Source organism: Ahaetulla prasina, chromosome 13 (assembly GCF_028640845.1).
Source record: "Ahaetulla prasina isolate Xishuangbanna chromosome 13, ASM2864084v1, whole genome shotgun sequence".
NCBI lineage: Eukaryota > Metazoa > Chordata > Lepidosauria > Squamata > Colubridae > Ahaetulla > Ahaetulla prasina.
The window spans coordinates 17,715,566-17,736,660 of NC_080551.1; the positions used below are offsets into that span (position 1 = coordinate 17,715,566).

The 21,095-nt window shown below is 42.9% G+C and overlaps 1 protein-coding gene across 1 annotated transcript in view; it reads left to right on the forward strand.

Moving 5' to 3' along the window:
- Positions 1 to 21,095, forward strand: part of LOC131184524 (fibrillin-1) — a 180,210-nt gene that overhangs the window by 40,123 nt on the left and 118,992 nt on the right. Inside the window, exons 3-6 of the mRNA XM_058155915.1 lie at positions 946 to 1,143; positions 5,565 to 5,690; positions 10,203 to 10,328; positions 20,518 to 20,676. Coding sequence (XP_058011898.1) covers positions 946 to 1,143; positions 5,565 to 5,690; positions 10,203 to 10,328; positions 20,518 to 20,676 — 609 coding nt within the window. The remainder of the gene's footprint in view (positions 1 to 945; positions 1,144 to 5,564; positions 5,691 to 10,202; positions 10,329 to 20,517; positions 20,677 to 21,095) is intronic.

The window sequence follows — 21,095 nt, forward strand, 5'->3', positions numbered from 1 at the left end:
CCTTATTACATTGTAACAACTAACACGAAGCGCCCATCGACATGAGTGACGTTGAGTTGGCCACGCCCACACAGTCACATGACCACCAAGCCATGCTTACCAGTGGTGAAGTCCAATTTTTTTTACTACCAGTTCTGTGGACGTGGCTTGGTGGGCATAGTGTGGCTTGGTGGGCGTGGCTTGGTGGTAGTGGCAGCGGAAAGATACTGCAAAATCTCCATTCCCTCCCCACTCCTGGGGGAAGGATATTGCAAAATCTCCATTCCCACCCCAATCTGGTGCCAGCCAGAGGTGGTATTTGCCGGTTCTCCGAAGTACTCAAAATTTCTGCTGCCGATTCTCCGAACTGCTCAAAATTTCCACTATTGGTTCTCCAGAACCTGTTGGATTTCACCCCGATGCCTACCCAGGTCCTTCGGGAGATAGGGCGGTATAAAAATGCGATTAAATAAATAAGATAAATTAAATAAAGATGGTCATTAGGATAGAGAACCGGTTGTTAAATCATTTGAATCTCACCACTGCCCGGTTCCCAATGGACCCGGGACCGCTACCAGTCCACAGACTGGGGGTTGGGGATCCCTGTTCGATACTTTTCCCAAAGTCAGCTGTCCTGACTTTGGAAAAGAAACCAGGAAAAGAAAGAAAACACAAAGTGTTTTCAAAGCGAAGAGTTTCCAACTGCCATTTCCTCATTTGCAATATGACCTATTTCTGAACTATGGTTTTTTTTTTCTTTGCCCAATTTAAGGGACTTGATTTATTCACCGACTTTGGCTACTTTTTGCTTGCTCCAGTGTCTCCGTCTGGGCTAAGCAGGGCCAGATTTTGGAAAAAGGGATGCACCAGACTAAAGGCTGACTAATGAATATTTGAGTCCCCCGTGGGTAATTCATTCCAAGCGTCCTACTGACCAGGTTTTTTTTTTTTTTTGCTGTAATTCAGATTATAGGACAGGCCCATGCTTCACCTTGGTGACCAACCAGATGTGCCAGGGGCAGCTCAGCGGGATCGTGTGCACCAAAACCCTCTGCTGCGCAACGGTGGGCCGAGCGTGGGGTCACCCCTGTGAAATGTGCCCACCCCAGCCTAGTCCTTGCCGGAGGGGATTCATCCCGAACATCCGTTCAGGAGCTTGCCAAGGTAAGAGGTTTCACAATCTGTCTGACATGCCACGCAGCTAATCCTTGACCACAGCGGAGCCCAATGTTTCTGTTGTTAGACAAGGCGGTCGTGAAGCGAGCCTTGCCCCCATTTTATGACCTTTGGGGCACAGTTGTTAAGTGAATCATGAGATCATTAAGCGAATCTGGCTTCCCAGATTGACTGAACTCGTCAGAAGCGGGCTGGGAGGATTACAAATGGTGATTACATGATCCCAGGACAGTACATGCCAGTTGCCAAGCACCCAATGTGACCGTGGGGACGCTGCTATGGTTATAAATACAAAAACAGGCCTTAAGTCTCTTTTTTAGTGCCATTGTAACTTCACCACCTTTTAACGGCCCCGTAATCCCTTGCGGGGTGGAGTCTGGGCAACTGAACGGAGCTAGCAAAGTGTCCGGATCCTCTCTTGTCACCAATGCGGAGTTTTGTTCAGCCGATATATTCCCACAGTGTGCCCAGAGAGAGAAATATCTGCTTCTACCTAGGATCGAACTCACAAGCCTCCTAACTGTGAGGGGAGAGTTCCACCTCTAGCCCACCGCACCACTCCCTTGAACAGTCCCTTGAATGAAGGGTTGCAAGTTGAGGACCACGTGTCTCTTATTTCAAGAGGGTTTCATCCAACATCGAAAGACAGCGTTACGCAAAAGAAGGCGCAGAAATTGTGGTTAGATCCATTATTATTAGCTCTACTCTTTTTTTCACCATGTCCTCAGTTCCTGTAGGTATGAGCGGTTTTCTGGTTTTCACCGTAAGGTTTCATAACTTCCCTACTGAAGAGCTAATATGGTCAAAAGCCCTGAGTTTTTAAGGCAAACAAAACTTAACGTTGGATCATCCTGCGAGCCTTCCTGGTTTTCTTTTCATGTTTTCTTTTTTCCCCCCAAACACGCTAATAGAGCCATCTCCCCAAACCTGAAAACGACTCTTTTAAGATTCCTGGGTTTAAAAAAAAAACCTACCAGCCTATTACACAATATGCTAATTGAAATCCATTTATGTTTGATTTTTGAGTCTCAAGATGTGCCAAGATGCCTGAAGTCTGTGTTGCCGTTGAAAGTTCTTACCCTGCTCTTGGCTTTTATTTCGAACACATCCAGCTGTATAAATTCTTTTATTGTCTGAACGTCTGGCAGGAAATAGGAGAAAGTTAACAGGGACAGCAGCTATGTGCTGAATTGGTGTGGGCTTAATATTCTCAAGATCCTGTCTATGAAGGAGTTCTTTTTTCCCCCCGCAAGACCTGCCTCTAAAATGCTGTTTAACGAGAGACGGTAATTTGTGGGTTTACAGAAAAGGAGAAGATTGTGCAGAACACCCTACGTTATTGTTGTGAATCCGAAATCTCTCCCAGGGTAATTCAAGACCCCGTATTGTTTTAGAAACATTGACTATACTTTAGCACACACACAAAAATGATATCGTTTCTTGGTGTGTCTCAACAGCTGCAATAGCTCTCAAAAACTACATAAACAGCATGTATACATGTTGGTCAACGTTCAATGTCCTAAGGTAGCATTGGCTCCTGCTTAAACTTAGTGTAGTCCAGTATTTGTAGAACAGCTCTGTTCCCTACAGATTAACAATGGGTCACATGTCCTGCAGTTTATAAACCAAGTTGTTAGATGACATCTGTTCATCTAACCTCGTCCTCCCTCCTCTCGTCCTCCCTCCTCTCCTCAGCCGGGCTCCTCCCGCCTACACCCGGGCCTGTTATCAGACTCGGAGTCTGATAATGAAGATGAACGGCCTGTTATGCCTCCAGCCCCGGGCCCTGGCCCCATGCCCGGACAGGATGTCAGGAATGAACAAAGAAACCTCACTCCTACAGCGTGTGAGCAGGGAGCCAGCCACGTGCTAGAATTAACGACAGCAGATCCAGCTGAAGAGAATTCACAGTAGGAGGATCCTCGCTTCCGGAGATCTGAGAGGCGACGACAGCAGAAGGAAGGGAGGGGCAGGTCTGGATAAATGTTGAGTCATGAAGCCACACCCCACAGCCTATATAAAGGATCTGCTTGTGGCATTCCAAACTTGAGTCAAGCAAAGTCTCATCTAGTTTGCTGAAGTCACAACTTGGACTCCTGCCTGCCCTGAGAAACCTGGAAGGAATTTGGCAAAGCTGTAGAGGCTTCGTGGCCACGCTTGATATGGACTTCCTAGACCCGGTCGTCGGAGGGGGAGTGAGACACGACAACATCGTTCAGCTTCTGCCAACCCTTTAGGAGCCATCTTCACACGATTTTGATTTATTTTGGCAAATCCCAAGAGACCTACACATTTGTATACAGCTCTTTATTTCCGAGAAATGGTGTCCACCGAGAAGGAAAACTTATAGCTCCAAAGAACGAGCTAAGAACAAAGTAGTGGAAATGTATACAACGTCTTTGTTTCCCCCCCTCCCCCGCCCTCTATAGCCAAGTCAGTGTTTCTCAATCTTGGCAGCTTTCAGATGGGTGGACATCATTTCCCAGAATTCCCCAGCCAGCCATGCTGCCTGGAGAATTCTGGGAATCGAGGTCTACACATTTTAAAGCTGCTGATATTGAGAAATCAATATAGTGGTCTAGACCAGGGGTATCATTCATTCATTCATTTATTTGATTTTTATACCGCCCTTCTCCCGAAGGACTCAGGGCGGTGTACAGGCAAATAAAAACAGACAAGACAGTATTATATAAAATGCAAGATTAAAAAACTTATTATAATTTGCCTAAAAATTTAAAAAATATAGAAACTAAAACCCCATTTAAAATTAATAATAAAAACTATAAAATCCATAAAATTTAAGCCAGCCCCGCGCGAATAAAAAGGTGTGTCTTCAGTTCGCGGCGAAAGGTCCGAAGGTCAGGTATTTGGCGCAGACCCGGGGGAAGGTCGTTCCAGAGTGTGGAGCCCCACAGAAGGACCTTCCCTGGGGGGCCGCCAGCCGACACTGCTTGGCGGACGGCACCCTGAGAAGTCCCTCTCTGTGAGAGCGTACGGGTCGGTGGGAGGCATATGGTAACATGCTATCCAAACTTGGCAACTTTAAGAATTGAAGAATTCCTCAGCAAAGCTGGCTGAGCAATTCTGGAGTTGAAGTCCACAAGTTGCCAAGTTTGGACACCCCTGGTCTAGACAGGGGTTGGACATTTTGAGAGTGTGTCATAGCAAATGAGGACATGTCCATTGACCAGAGGTCAAACTGGTGAAATTGCTTCCCGCACCAATTTAGGTGCAACTATCTCAATCTGTTATGTGTTGTGGTTATAATGCCATACTGCAGGCTACTTCTCCTGACTGGCAGCTGCCTGCAGTTCGATTATCACCAGACTCAAGGTTGACTCAGCCTTCCACTCTTCCGAGATCGGTAAAATGAGGACCCAGATTGTTGGGGGCAAGAGGCTGACTCTGTAAACCACTTAGAGAGGGCAGTAAAGCACCATGAAGCGGTATATAAGTCTAAGTGCTATTGCTATATATATTGGGTTTTTTCTGGTCTAATAAGTTACTCAGCTGTAGACAGGGTCTGTTTTGTTATTACAGTATCTAAAAATGGGACTTAAATTAAATACTTTATAGTCATTCTTTGCTTTGCAGCATTGTGCATTCCTATATACTTTTACTTTAAATACTGTATGATCTCCAAAAAAAAAAAAGTCCAATGAAATATTGGATGTGCCAGAAGATTGCTGATATATGCAATAGGTTGGATTTTTCTGGGAATAAAACAGAACTCTCATTAAAATGTCAAGTGATATTCTTCAGTAGAACAAACGTAAATGTACATTTTTTTTCCTCCTTGAGAAAGTATTTTATAGGGCTGCCCTAACCTAAAAGATGGTTTGGAAGAGATATCTCAAAATCTATAGCACCTCATTAAAGCAGCCATGTCATTTTTCAGACATTCATATAAAAGATGGTTTGGAAGAGCTGTATCAAAATCTGTAGCACTTCGTTAAAGCAGCCATGTCATTTTTCAGACATCCATATAAAAGATGGTTTGGAAGAGCTGTATCAAAATCTATAGCACCTCAATAAAGCAGCCATGTCATTTTTCAGACATCCATATAAAAGATGGTTTGGAAGAGCTGTATCAAAATCTATAGCACCTCATTAAAGCAGCCATGTCATTTTTCCGGCATCCATATAAAAGATGGTTTGGAAGAGCTGTATCAAAATCTATAGCACCTCATTAAAGCAGCCATGTCATTTTTCAGACATCCATAAAAAAACGTAGCCACTTCTGAATCTTTTCTGGAAAAAAACAACACCAAAATGCACAGCCATAATGTTAATAATTCACAAATCTCTCCCAAGGGCAGAAATCTAGTGCAGGATACAGAAGCCATGAGTCCGTGTTTGTATCTTGATGGGCAAATTAATGGTGGTGTTCTTTTTGTTTTGCGTGATAGATGTGGACGAATGCCAAGCTATCCCTGGGATTTGTCAAGGAGGAAATTGCATTAATACAGTTGGATCTTTTGAGTGCAAATGCCCAGCTGGACACAAGTTTAATGAAGTGACACAGAAATGTGATGGTAAGTCTTGCAAAGCTTCTCTATGGAAAGATAGAAAACTTCACAATTCAGTATGTTTTCTCCATCACTTGGCAAAAAAAAGATAATGCATATATGAACAGCAGAATATGCATTCAGGTGTTCCATTTCATGGAACTTAAAAATGGTCGCATTTCTTTGATTCTTAAATATGGACGTTGCATTTTTACCAAGTTTGGCTGCTCTGAAATTTTGGTAGATGCTCACAGTTTCCACTATATCCCAGGAATTCGATTTTTGGGTTATTGAGCATTAAGTAGTCTAATACTATGTTATCCTTAAGTGAACTGTTCGTTGCAGTGAATCACAACAACACACATATAAAAAAACAAACCTTTTAAAAGTAGTAACACAATTTGTCCCGAATGTAATGCCTAAAATTCTGGAGATTGGCTGCCTTCTACCGTAGGACTTATTTTTAAACGTTAGCTAAAATAATAATCTTTACACAACAACTACTTTGTCATTTTTATTTTGTCTTATGTAAACCAATTTGCAAAGAATTTGATCCAGACAAATAGAGTTTTCATGCTGTCTGCCAGCGATGTTGGCCAAAGGGTAGCCAAGGGACAGGGACGTCTTAACTTCTCAAACATCACTGAAGTGTTTCTTTTCGTAGGGAAACTCAGTAGCAGCCCATTTCAGAAACTTAACTCCACCAGATTACGTGGAATGAAGTAAAACGATTCCCACTGACTGAATTCGGCTCAGATTCTTCTTTCAGTGGGTTCGCAAATCAGGACATCCAAAATGCAAATGACCATTGCTGGAATATTGAACCGACGCAATCGTATTTTCAGAGCCATAGTCTTGCCGAACCCAAACTGAGCAAACACATCTGCAGCTATATTTAAGTTCTTGTAGGCTGGATAATGTAAGGAATGAAATGAAAATTTAAAAGGCACAGCATGTACCCAGAGAACTTCAAGTTGGAATGAATGGATGTCTTATTTGAAAACTCCTAGCGCTATGTTGAACAACAATAAAAAAAAAAATCATTCGGTAAGGCAAGATAGTCCCTTCCCATCAGGGGTGGGCTTCAGAAATTTTAGCAAGGGATTCTCTGCCTGGTTGCTGGGTGGGTGTGGCCATGGTGGGCGTGGCCTAGTCGGCCTCCTACACCACGGGGTGGGGGGGGGCGTTTTTGCCCACTCCGGGCTCCGGATGTTTTCCTCGAGCCTCCGGGAGGGTGAAAAAGGCCTCCCCAGGCTCCAGAGGCTGTCTGGAGGCCAGAAGCAGGCCCGTTTCTGACCTTTCCAAACTTCCAGTAGGCCCGTTTTTCACCCTCCCTGAGCCACCATGCGTACTCTGCACTTACCTGAATCCAAAAGGGGCCACGTGGGGACTCCTGGGAGGGGCGGGGCCAGCCAGGAGTGGGATTTGGGGCTTCTCCAAACCGTACAGAATCTTACCTAGAGGTTCTCCCGAACCCCTGTGACCCCCCCCCCAGCAGACCACCCCTCTTCCCATGTATACCCTTCCTAAGTTGTTTAGCAGATAGAAGTGCAAATCGAGAAGGGTTAGACCTTCCGAAGCAACTTTTAAGATGTGTTCGGCGAAAACTCAAAAGGTAACCTGAGTTCAAGGGACTTTGGTGTTAAAGAGTGGGCGATTTTTTACTTGATGTGATTACACTACAGCAGAACAGATGTTTCTCTCTCTCTCTCTCTCTTTTTTTTGAAGTTGCAGTTGTGAAAGTCAAACTGCAGAAACAAGGACTAAAAAACCCTGCCCACTATTAAAGGGGAAAAGATTTGAAAGAATTGCATTTTAAGTCCGTGGTTGATGGCCATGCTACCCTTCACAACAGGATCACATTAAACTGCTCACTTCCCTGAATGCAAAGTCCAGAATTGTGTAGTCCCTTCATCTACTGTAATTGCCATTTCAAGTGTGTCCCAATTTTAATATCAGATAAACACACAACTCTTGATTTCAACACTCACCTTTTCCTATTCGAGGTTACCTCAGTCCTTTGAAGAATTAATAAACCCTGGAGATTACTTTGGTTTAAGCCATCTGGCTAGCTTTGGAAGATAACTACCTTTCGATACAAAATTGTTGTTGTTGTTGTTAGTTGCGAAGTCATGTCCGACCCATCACGACCCCTGGACAACGTTCCTCCAGGCCCTTCTGTCCTCTATCATCCTCTGGAGTCCATTGAAGCTCACGCCAACTGCTTCAGTGACTCCATCCGGCCACCTCGTTCTCTGTCATCCCTTTCTTCTTTTGCCCTCAATCTTTCCCAGCATTAGGCTCTTCTCCAGGGAGTCCTTCCTTCTCATTAAATAGCCAAAGTATTTGAGTTTTATCTTCAGGATCTGGCCTTCTAAAGAGCAGTCAGGGTTGATCTCCTCTAGGCCTTACTGGTTTGATCGCCTTGCAGTTCAAGGGAGTCTCAGGAGTCTTCTCCAGCACCAGAGTTCAAAGGCCTCAATTCTTTGACGCTCAGCTTTTCTTATGCTCCAACTTTCACAGCCATATATTGCAACTGGGAAAACCATAGCCTTGACTATACACACTTTTGTTGGCAGGGTGATATCTCTGCTTTTTAGTAAGCTGTCTAGATTTGCCATGGCTTTCCTCCCCAGGAGGCAGCATCTTTTAATTTCTTGTTAATTTCGGTACAAAATACATCATTCTAAAGATTTTAGAATTATGTGTGGCAAGATCTATTTTATGGCTTAAACCATAGAAAAGGCGTGTAGGGATAGACAATGCTCTCCATATCTTTGGTTTACTTTTTGTCAGAGCATATCCAGGAGCAAGAGATTGTTGGAGTTGTGCTCCAAAATATTCTAGAAGGCACCAAGTTGTTTATTTCTGGTCCGGGACCTCTCTACACATGCATGGCACAGTTCTCTGTGCTTAAATCTAGCATAAAGGAAAGGACAGCTTTTCTGAAGGGTGGAGATGTGTTGAGAAGAGTATCCAACTGTTGGCCATATGGACTGAGAATTCTTGTAGCCTCAACACATCAGAAGGAAACCAAGTTGGAGGACTTTCAGCTAGATGTCAAATGGATCAACTAGGTTGTAATGCCTGAAGTAGCCCCTGTAATACAGTCTAGCTTCTGTCGAGAAAGGCTAACATTTCAGGGCATGTTTTAAAAATCCAAATTACATTTCTGTCCGTTGTTTATGGCAACCAAAGACTAAGTCATCTTGCTGGGAAGATCTTTCTTGCTGGTAAATCCAAAATGTTGCAAAGAATTTGTGATGTTTACCAAAATCTTTCCCTATTAGTCACCCATTAAATTCTGATTAGCAATCCTTGGTGACAAGCAACTCTTATTACAGACCCTGATTTTGGCAACCTATTAATATTTGTGAGGATAATCAGTAAAACTGTGAGACTTTTTGTGTGCTTCTGCAAAATGTCACTAAAAGCCATTGGGTATTTTCTTCCTGAATACCATATAGGAAGGACTTTTTGTCACCCAGGATGGATCACATTCCTATAAAGATTTTCAAGAATAAGAACAAAATAGTAGAACGTGGAATGTTTGAGAAGGATATTGGTAGGAATTCTGAATAACAGAGAGGGGAGTGTCTATAGCTGTGAATAGATTAGTTTCAAGTATTTTATCTTTAAGCTAATAGTGCTTCTGTTTACAAAAAAATAAAATAAAATCTGGCTTTGCAGAAAGCAAAATCTCCAGACTTCATCATAGGGCTGAGTCTAACCCAAACAATGCATCACTGTTTATATTAGTGTTGACATTAATATAAATACTATTGTCCTCATTTCAAGTGCTCTGTGTTCATTGATGCAAAAGCTAGTAAGGCTAGTGACTTTCCAAACCTTAGCAACAAAACACCAAGAGTACTAGGGGCCATTAAAATGATGTTTGGTGGTTTAATTTGTATGTTATTTGCAGGGCCTTGAAATCTACAATGATAGATCCATCCTTTGGTTACTTCATTCCTAGAAACAGGAGATTTATCTGTTTGTCCTTCCTTCCTTCCTTCCTTCCTTCCTTCCTTCCTTCCTTCCTTCCTTCCTTCCTTCCTTCCTTCCTTCCTTCCTTCCTTCCTTCCTTCCATATGTGATGAGTGATCTTCACTGGGACAGCTTTTGTAGAGAATTGTTAATGCAACAGGCATTACATTTTTCAGTGATGTCGCTGTTTTCAGATAATCCAGCTAAAACTGTTTTGCATGTAGACTGAGAGTTTCTGCACTGGAGACAAATTCCTTGTGTGTGTGAATGATGACACTTGGTCAATATTTCTACTTCCGCTTCCGCTTCCACTTCCACTTCCACTTATATTATTTCTATGTGCCTTTGTGTCCCTCCCCTCCCCTCCCCTATTCTCTGTTCTACCCTACTCTACCCTACTCCATCCATCCATCCTGTCCTGTCCTGTCCCTTGTCTCCTGTCCCCTGTCCTGTCCTGTTCAGTTTGGTTTGGTTTGGTTTGGTTTGGTTTGGTTTGGTTCCGTTCCGTTCTGTTCTGTTCTATTCAAGTCACCCTTGTTTTTAAATCCATAGATATCGATGAATGCAGCACCATTCCTGGCATCTGCGAAGGGGGCGAATGTTCGAACACTATCAGCAGTTACTTTTGCAAATGTCCCTCTGGCTATGCCACAACCTCAGATGGCACCGGCTGCATTGGTGAGTAAAGAATTGCAAACAGGGGTGTGGATATGGGCAAGCAAGTTGGAATCCAGCTCTTGGAATCCAAGAAAGACACATTCACAGAAACATGACGTTAATGTGTTTTTTTCAAGGCATCGAAGGATTTCCCTGAAGTTAGCTTTTGTAAAACGGTTATTTGTCTGTAAATTTCTTTCTGTGTGTTGAGTAAGAAGAAGATTTTCTTTCTGCTGTCCCCTGAACAGATATTAGCAAATCCTGTTGGTTTTAAGGAAACAGCTCTCTTTGATTTTTGGGTTTGAAGTTGCGTTTCAAAACTCCATGATTTGAGACCCTGTACCCATTTCCCACTACTTCTAAGTTCAAGCAGCACATGTAATGAATTAAAAAGCAGACCCCCCCCTGAAAAAAGAATCAATTAAAGAGTTTCCTATCAATCCAACAGCTGATATACTTTTGGGGCAGCTTTCTTGAATTTTTCAAGAAATGACCACACAATTTGGTCATTCACAATAGGATCCTTAGTCAAAGTTAATATTCTCCTATTAAGGAACATAGCTAAAATACTTTTTAAAACTATTTTCATTTTAAGCTAGCATTTCCTGATAGATATGTACATTAAAAAAAAAAGTCAGTGGCAACCAGGAGCTGCATATATCAGCAGTCTACAAGAAGGCAACAGGTTTGTTTTGCCTGGGATGTAGTGGAAATACAGATATAATATGAGAAGGGGGGAAAAAGTAATCAGAGATTGAGGGAAAAAAATAAGGAACCACTCCCTTCGTTAAAAGAGAAATGGGGGAGGGAGGAAGGGAGGGAGGAAGGGAAAGGAAGAGAGAAAGAGAAAGATAGGAAGGAAGGAAGGAAGGAAGGAAGGAAGAAAGAAAGATAGGAAGGAAGGAAGGAAGGAAGGAAGGAAGAAAGAAAGAAAGAAAGAAAGAAAGAAAGAAAGAAAGAAAGAAAGAAAGAAGGAAAGAGTGCAGCCCTTATGACTTACCATCTTTCTTTTGTTAAGTCTGGACAGTTTCTGTGTGTTCCTGTTTGACATATAATATCTTTTCCAAACGCAGGTTTTTGCATATCACTTCATGTCAGAAGAGGTCACTTGAGGGGAAAACGCAGAACAAAACTGACATGGAATAGGACCAAATCGTATTAACTTTACTTTTTCCTTAGAAATCTGGAATGCATTTATTTTGGGAGGTGATTCATTTGGGACGCCTTGCTTAGAAAGTTTAGGGTGGTATTTGATGTCTACTGTAGTTTGGACCTCACAAGACTACAGTATAATGCTTTTTCCTCGCCCATTACCCAAAATGTTACACGTACGACAACAACAACAAAAAAACACTTTTTGCTCTATATAGAGCAGGGGTAGTCAACCTTTTTATACCTACCGCTCACTTTTGTATCTCTGTTAGTAGTAAAATTTTCTAACCGCCCACCGGTTCCACAGTAATGATGATTTATAAAGTATATAGTTGTCTGCACATGCCTCTCGCACATCGTGGATTGGGTTTGGGGGTGTGTGTGCCGGCTACCAGCTCTGCTTGTCTGTTACAGCTGGGTGGTGTGGGGGGAGATGCGCGAGCTATTCTGGGACGAGGCTCGTTTGTTTGCGGTTGCACTAACTAAGCGCCATTTAGTTTCACTTACGTAATGTGAACTAAACGTATGCGCGGGCGATACAAATAGTATATTTTCAGAAATTTAAATTGTCACGGGGAATTTTATGAAAACCTAATGAAAATGTTTTTAAATAATGCTATGAAAATTCTTTAAAAAGTCAATTAAATTAAAAAAAAAAGGAAAGTGCTTCAGTATTGGACAAAACCCCTACCGCCCACCATGAAAGCTGGAACGCCCACTAGTGGGCGGTAGGGACCAGGTTGACTACCACTGATATAGAGTAACAAATGTATTTATGTTTACGCATTCTCGAAGTGTTGGCACTTGGAATTCTAGACAATACATCTGACTTGCAACTTGTGATAAGATACTAGTCACAGCTTCAACAACCCCATCTTGACTTTTTCAACAAACACCATGCAGATCTTCCTGGAGATGTCCAGGAAATTATCAGCTAAATACCCAGGAGGCTTTATTTTTTTCTTCTTCTTCTTATTAATGCATATTCTATCTTTTATTAAGTATTTAAAATAATTTTTTTAAAATTTGCATTTATATCCCGCCCTTCTCCGAAGACTCAGGGCGGCTTACATTATGTCAAGCAATAGTCTTCATCCATTTGTATATTATATACAAAGTCAACTTATTGCCCCCCAACAATCTGGGTCCTCATTTTACCTACCTTATAAAGGATGGAAGGCTGAGTCAACCTTGGGCCTGGTGGGACTTGAACCTGCAGTAATTGCAAGCAGCTGCTGTTAATAACAGACTGTCTTACCAGTCTGAGCCACAGAGCCACAGAGGCCCAATAATACCAAAATAATGGTTTTGTCTTTGATTGAAAGATTCGAAACCCATTTCCTTGACTGGGTGAAAGAAGGCTTAATAGCAGTAACTGTGAGAGGGATCTTGGAGTCTTAGTGGACAGCCGGTTAAATATGAGCCAGCAGTGTGCGGCGGCAACCAAAAAAGACAATGCAATCCTAAATTGCATTAACAGAGGGATTCAATCAAGATCAAGTGAGGTACTGATACCCACTCTGTAAAGCCTTCGTAAGACCACACCTAGAATACTGCATCCAGTTTTGGTCACCGCATTATAAAAAAAAAAGATGCTGAGACTCTAGAAAGAGTGCAGAGAAGAGCAACCAAGATGATGAGGGGACTGGAGGCTAAAACATACGAGGAACGGTTGCAGGACCTGGGCATGGCTAGTCTAGTGAAGAGAAGGACCAGGGGAGACATGATAGTAGTCTTCCAATATTTGAGGAGCTGCCACAGAGAGGAGGAAGGGGGTCAAGCTATTTTCCAAGGCACCTGAAGGCCAGACAAGGTATAATGGATGGAAACTGAACAAGGAGAGATCCAACCTAGAAATAAGGAGAAATTAGGGAGAACTATCAACCAATGGAACAGAAGTTGGCTTTGGAAGTTGTGGGAGCTTCATCACTGGAGGCTTTCAAGAAGAGACTGGACTTCCAATCCAGATTGGATTGGACCAGAAATGGTGTAGAGCCTCCTGCTCGGGCAGGAGGTTGGACTAGATGACCTACAAGGTCCCTTCCAACTCTGTTTTTTTTTTTATTATTTACATTTATATTATATGGAAGGCTGAGTCAACCTAATCATGAAATGATTATGACATGGCCAATGTCATATGGAGGAATTTACTGGAGGAAGCAATTATGTTTGGAAGCGTTAGGGGTAAAAGGAAACCAGGCTGACAAGGAACATGGTGGCTGGACACCATCAAAGCCGACACCAGCCAGAGCATCAAACAATTCAAAGAAATAGGTCAAGACTGGAAGATGTGGAGAGGCCTGGTCCACAGAATCACCAAGAATTGGACATGACTTTATGGATAACATCATCATCAAAATGATACAGGTGAAAAGCCAGCAAGAACAATGCAAATAAATCAGTGTTCTCTAAATCGCTCTTAAAAATTCAACTGTACAGGTAATCCTTGACCTATGGCCACAGTTGAAACCAACATTTCTGTTGTTAAGTGAGACATTTGTTAAGCGAGTTTTGCCCCGTTTTATGACCTTTCTCGGTTCAGTTGTTAAGTGAATCCCTTCAGCTGATACATTAGTAACCCGGTTGTTAAGGGAATCTGGCTTCCCCATTGGCTTTGCTGGTCAGAAGGTCGCCAAAGGAGATTGCGGGACCCTGGGACACTGCAGCCGTCATAAATATGAACCAGTTCCCCAGTGTCCGGAGGAAAGCCTCTGGAGCCTGGGGAGGGCAAAAACAGTGTAGGTAGCTGACTAGGCCATGCCCACCATGGCCACGCCCACCCCAGCAACCGGACAGAGAACCCCTTGGTAACATTTTTGACACCCACCCCCTGAGCAAAATCAAATTTCAACGTATGGATTTGGCGATCGTTCAAACTTAAAAAGGAGTGGGTGGGAGGGAGAGAGAGACCAATTTGGGGGCAGAAGTGAAAGACAAGCAAACTAGGGCAGCAGAAGAGGGAAACAAACCCTGACTAAGCCCATGGGGTGAAGAAGAGCAGTGAACTGAGATTTAACTCCGAGCGGAATGCTCTTTTTCATCCTTGAATTATCCTCACAGCGGGAGCTGCTTCCTATCTCCTGCCTCAAAATCTACTGTCTGTCTCAGGTCCAAGCCTTTCCAGTCTGAGTTGCTTCGGGATGGAGCTATTTCTCAGGAATCTACACATTTCTGCAAGGAAGAAAATTGTTTCCCATCCCGGATTGCACTAAGAAAACCTTTGCAGAAAAAGATGTTTCAGCTGAGGAATATATGGTTGATGTGGAACAGGAAACGGAAAAAGGCTATTTTGAAATCAAACCTGAGACGGGCCAAAAGAGTTTTATACAGCTGAATTACAGGCATAGAAAACGGCGAAAAGGAAAAGAAAAAAAAGAGAGAGATTTTTGAACTAACATTAATGTGATTCCAGACTAGTTTTGTGCCCAGTTCCATGGTTTTTTGGCTAGCATCTTTGAAATACTGCAAAATGTAGAAGATGCAACGCCGAGCTATCTGCGGGGACGGGCCGCGTTTTTGCCTGTAAGCGTGTTTTGTCTTGAAAATGTTGCTGAAATTAAGAATGGCTCGGGGTCTGGAATATGTAACACTTTCACTATTCTTTGTCCTTATCCAGCTCTTCCATTAAAATACTCGAGTCTCCAGTGAGTCGCGAGAAATGAGCTAAGCTTGAGTTCGGTAAGAAATACGGTCACCCTATTTGCACCGACACCGTGGATGGAAAAAGGTCATTTGTCCCCAAAAGCTGCTAAACCAGGAAAGAAAATATATCCAAACATCCTTTGCGAGTTCATCAACAAGGCTGGGACACATTCCTTCCCACGTCTTTTTGGAATTCTGAGACTGGATAGGTCTTAGGTCAAGGATCGATTTTAGTTCCTGATAGTTTTGGGCTAGCTGTGCTCTCATTCACATCCTGGATATAAAAGCAGGAGACAGACAGGGATATGGTCCAAATGCATCCAAGACTATATTTAGAAAGCAGGGTTCACAAACTTTTTATAAGGGTGAGTGCTCTTACTATGTGCGAGCAGCTAGGGCTGTTTAACAGATTAAAGGGCCGTGGTGGCTCAGGCTGTAAGAAGCCTGTTATTAAAACACAGCAGCCTGCAATTACTGCAGGTTCAAGTCCCACCAGGCCCAAGGTTGACTCAGCCTTCCATCCTTTATAAGGTAGGTAAAATGAGGACCCAGATTGTTGGGGGGGCAATAAATTGACTTTGTAAATATACAAATAGAATGAGACTATTGCCTTACACACTGTAAGCCGCCCTGAGTCTTCGGAGAAGGGCGGGATATAAATGCAAATAATAAAAAAAAGTGTCTTCCCATGATCTGTCCGCTGTTACATATCATTTTAATGTTGACTTTTGTGGGGAAACTGATGGACAGGATTAAATAAAAGCTTGATTGACCAGTTACAAGGCTAGTTTTTTCTTGATATATAGCTTTAGGTGAAAGGTAAACAGCACATAATCTAATCTTTCCTTGGCTTAATACATTCCAGAGCCAGTCATATTTACTTCCGGTCCATGTCATTTAGAGTTTAGCCCGAATATGTTTTCCTTTTGTCAATTTTTTTTTTTAGTTTAAGCATTTTACTCAAAATACACGCTTTTTATAAAAACGGATAAGGAGACATTTGCAAAGGTGTGATGTTTGATGGATGGAATATTTCGAAGTGTAAAAAAATATAGACAAAGTCATTTTCGATGGAAGTTGAGATGGGCAGATGAATTCCCCTGCTTTTCTTTCCTAAGTGCAGTCATGCTTTCATGTAAAAATAGCCTTTTCTTATTGCTTTCCATGACATTCTCACGTCTGGTTTGCAGATAAAGTTGTAATTTATTGCACAGCTTTGAATAAGAATATGAATTGAGCAACAGTCGCCTGTGTGCTTTTTGCCCCATGAAAAGCTACTTTAAATTTCTCTTTTACACACACACACACACACACACACACACACACACACACACACACACACAAAGAAAGATGTACCATACCTACAGATGCTGCTTCTAAGATTAAAAAGTTTTGTTGCCCCATTCATACCTAAATCCTAGAATTTTGTATCCAGAACTATAATGCACTTACAGTAATGTTTACCTACCCTATGTTTACATGGTAGATCCACCAGCTCATTTTCATCTGAGTCATTATATATTTATTTTGGGCTCAGATGTGGTTGTAAGATGAGGACTGACTTACCTGTACTCTATGTCTTATGCTAAAGAGATACCTAAATAAGCTAACATGCTTGGGTAGGCATAGTTCAAACAATAAAAATTTCTCTAGATTGTTTATAGTGTATTACATTAATTCCGGAACTTCTGCATCAATTTAAGATGCAAAACTCTAAAACCCAAATTTTGAACCTGTGGGGATTCCATGTAGCCTGGTTTCAGGTTAGAGAGCTCTGTTACCTGATTTTGAGAATAAATGAGGGATTATTTGGTCCCCAAATTTGCCATCTGCAGAACTTATTATAGGCAGTTTTCTCAAATCTGACTTTTTGGCCCCATCTTCCTGGGAAGGAAAATAGCTTGGTTTGAAACATGCTTTTCCAGAATGATGAACACAAAGCAACACAGATTTTTCTTCTAGAAAAAAGAATAATATCTAAACTAAAAATCCCAGTCTGGGTGTTCATATCCTGCTGTCTCTTACACTTCCAGGAATCCCTCAGTCTTCCGGCTTAAAATTTTTGTTAACGGCGGCTGCCAGAACTGGCTTCAGTATCTGTCTTCCAACTTTTTTTTTTTTTTGAAACTTCGGTATCTTTCTTCCAATTTTTTTTTTAAATCACAGATTTCTTCCAGCTATAGGACTATGAAAAATAGATCGTATCTTGTAAGATGAGAGAAGGATGAGCTTTGATGCTTTCTGCGTGACTGTTTTGTATCTTGCTTTTTTAAAGGGTTTCCAATTTGGGTCCTTTGGGTTTCGTATCTGTCTTCTCCTGCAGTCTGTGTTTTGTCTTGAACAGGGGCTGTTAGAAGGACAAGTATGGCTGTCTTTCTAGATGCAGAAAATGCTAATCAGAACACAAGAAGGGCTGACAGTTCCTTGTCCCAGAACGCTTAACTTAATCCATTCTTCATTAGCTTTCTTTAAAAATAGAATAACAGAGTTGGAAGGGACCTTGGAGGTCTTCTAGTCCAACTCCCTGCCTAGGCAGGAAACCCTACACCACTTCAGACAAATGGTTATCCAACATCATTTTAAAAACTTCCAGTGTTGGAGCATTCACAACTTCTGCAGGCAAGTTGTTCCACTTATCAATTGTTCTAACTGTCAGGAAATTTCTCCTTAGTTCTAAGTTGCTTCTCTCCTTGATTAGTTTCCACCCATTGCTTCTTGTCCTGACCTCAGGTGCTTTGGAGAATAGCTTGACTCCCTCTTCTTTGTGGCAATCCCTGAGATATTGGAACACAGCTATCATGTCTCCCCTAGTCCTTCTTTTCATTAAACTAGACATACCCAGTTCCTGCAACCGTTCTTCATATGTTTTAGCCTTCAGTCCCCTAATCTTCTTTGTTGCTCTTCTCTGCACTCTTTCTAGAGTCTCCACATCTTGTTTACATGGTGGCGACCAAAACTGAATGCAGTATTCCAAGTGTGGCCTTACTAAGGCATTATAAAGTGATATTAACACTTCACGTGATCTTGATTCTATCCCTCTGTTTATGCCAGGAGTCTCCAACCTTTGCAACTTTAAGGCTTGTGGACTTCAACTCCCAGAATCCCTCAGTCAGCAAAGCTGGCTGAGGAACTCTGGGAGTTGAAGTCCACAAGCCTTAAAGTTGTCAAGATTGGAGACCCCTGGTTTATGCAGCCTAGAACTGTGTTGGCTTTTTTGGCAGCTGCTGCATTAACCCTGAATGTATTATTATCACTATTTTTGGTTTCTAGTTATATGATTCATGTGCCGCTACCTTTGTCCTCTGTACTCTCTCTCAGTCTCCCCCACTGACAGCCAGCAGCTCCTCCTACCAGCCTCTGGGAAGTTAAAAATTACATCATAATTCTTCTTGATGTATTTTATATTTATAAATACTGGTAATCCTTGGCTTTTGACCATAACCTGAGCCCGAAACGTCTGTGGATAAGCAAGACAGCTGTTAAATGAATTTTGCCCCATTTTACGACCTTGCCACAGTTGTTAAGTGAATCACCGCAGTTGTTAAGCTTTTCCAAACTTCCAGAGGCCTATTTGCCCTCCCTGGGCTCCGGAGGCTTCTCTCGAGTCTCAGGGAGGGTGAAAACAGCCTCCCCAGGCTCCGGAGGCCTTTTTGAACTTCCAGTAGGCCCGTTTTTCACCCTCCCCGAGCATCCGCATGTGCCCTTCACTTACCTGCATCCAAAACGGGCCGCGTGGGGACTCCTAGGAGGGGCGGGGTGGGCGGGGCCAGCCAGAAGTGGGATTTGGGGGTTCTCCAAACTGCACAGAATCTTAGCTAGAGGTTCTCCCAAACCCCTGCGAACCCCCAGCAGTCCACCCCAGCATATAACTCTCTTTTAATTTAATTTTAAATTAATCTGACTTGAAATGCACGGGGAGGCAAGAGTTCTATGAAGCCATTGCCCTGCTCCAGTTATTAAAATTAACAGGGATTCTTCCTTTTGCCTGTCCTGGTTTTTTCTTCCTTTCTTTTTACTATAGAAAACCCACTAAGGAGAGGGTAGAGACTAACCATATAATCTATTTTGATTGGTGGGAATAGGAATATATTCTGAAGGAACCAGTGTAAAACCTTACATAGTGTTTTTGTGCAGTGGCGGTATATCGTAGCCCTTGAGGTTTATCCAAGGTGCAATTATTGCAAATTGAGGCTAACCAAGGGTTCAACCAAATTCTTGCGCAGCATTTATGGAAGGAAAGGACAGAACCCGGAAACTTTGGCATGAGTTGGGGAAATGAGATTTTTCTGCCACTTTCCTCAACCTTCCTGTTTTCCTTCTCTTTAATAACAGTGCAGAGTATTTCAGAAAGGAAATTTTGGTCTTAAACAGGCAGGTGATCCATCACCAATAAGATTTGCTCCTTTGAGTGATGATGTGTGTAGAACTCCTTAGAATGGGAAGAATGCAGGGGTGAGCTTCAAACATTTTAGCAAGGGGTTCTCTGCCCAGTGGCTGGGTGGGCGTGGCCATGGTGGGTGTGGCCTAATTGGCCTCCTGCACCACAGCATGGGGGGGGGCTTTTTGCCCTCCCCAGGCTCCGGAGGCTTTCCTCGAGCCTCTGGGATGGCGAAAACAGGCTCCCCAGGCTCCGGAGGCCCTCTGGAGGCTGGAAATGGGCCCGTTTCTCGGCTTTCCCAAAGTTCCGGTAGGCCCATTTTTTACCCTCCCTTGAGCCTCCACGCTTGTCCTGCACTTACCTGCATCCAAAACGGGCGATGTGGGGACTTCTGGGTGGGGAGAGGTGGGGTGGGCTGGGCCAGACAGGAGTGGGATTTGGGGGTTCTCTGAACTGTACAGAATCTTAGCTATTTCCAAGCTATTTTCCAAGGCACCTGAAGGCCAGACAAGGAACAATGGATGGAAACTGATCAAGGAGAGATTCAGCCTAGAAATAAGAATAAATTTTCTGACAGTGAGAGCAATCAACCATTGGGACAGAAGCTGCCTTCAGAAGTTGTGGGAGCTTCACCATTAGAAGCTTTCAAGAAGAAACTGGGCTGCCATCTGTCAGAAATGGTGTAGGGTCTCCTGCTTGGGCCGGGTGGGTGGGTGTTGGACTAGATCAGGGGTCTCCAATCTTGGCAACTTTAAAGACTTGTGGACTTCAACTCCCAGAATCCTGGGAGTTGAAGTCCACAAGTCTTAAAGTTGCTAAGGTTGGAGACCCCTGGACTAGATGATGTACGAGGTCCCTTCCAACTCTGTTAATCTGTGATATAATTCATACCGAGGTGTGAACAGACTACTGGGTGGAATGGGTAGATTCCCCATTGAAAGGGATAGATATGTAAAGGAGAGAAATGCTCTTTATCTGCCAAAGAACTATTCGCAAGAAGTTTGAAGGATGTTGTGTCTGTTTCTTCTTTGCAAACAGATGTACGCCCGGGATATTGCTTTACTTCTCTCATCAACGGCCGTTGCAACAATCAACTCCAGCAAGTGCTCACCAAAACCCAGTGCTGTTGTGACTCGGGACGATGCTGGTCTCCGGGAGCTACCACTGCCCCAGAAATGTGCCCCATTGGTGCTACTGGTATGGAATCCATGACGTGCCATTTTTAAACATATAAAACCACGTGCTATTTTTGAGTGGGGGGACTTGGATATAGGGAAAGGTAAAGTCTTAACAGTGACTTGAGCTAAGACTTCGCTACAAGTCCTGAGATGAGGAAACACAATTCTCACAGTTCTGAATGGATTGGTTTTAATTGCAAGGTGGATACATTTTTTTTAATGTGTTATGACCAGTCTTATGCTTATAGCGGCTCTCACGTGAATCAGATGGCCTTCATAAATTAAATTCTGATTTATTCTTGGCTTCCTATAGCACCAGGCTTCTCCTCTCATTCAAACAATTGGTCAAAGGCAAGAAGGCAAGAAATGAGTAGATTTCCCCAACTGAGAGACAGTTTGGTCTGGTGGTTGAGGGCCCAGAAAATGGGAGACTGGGAG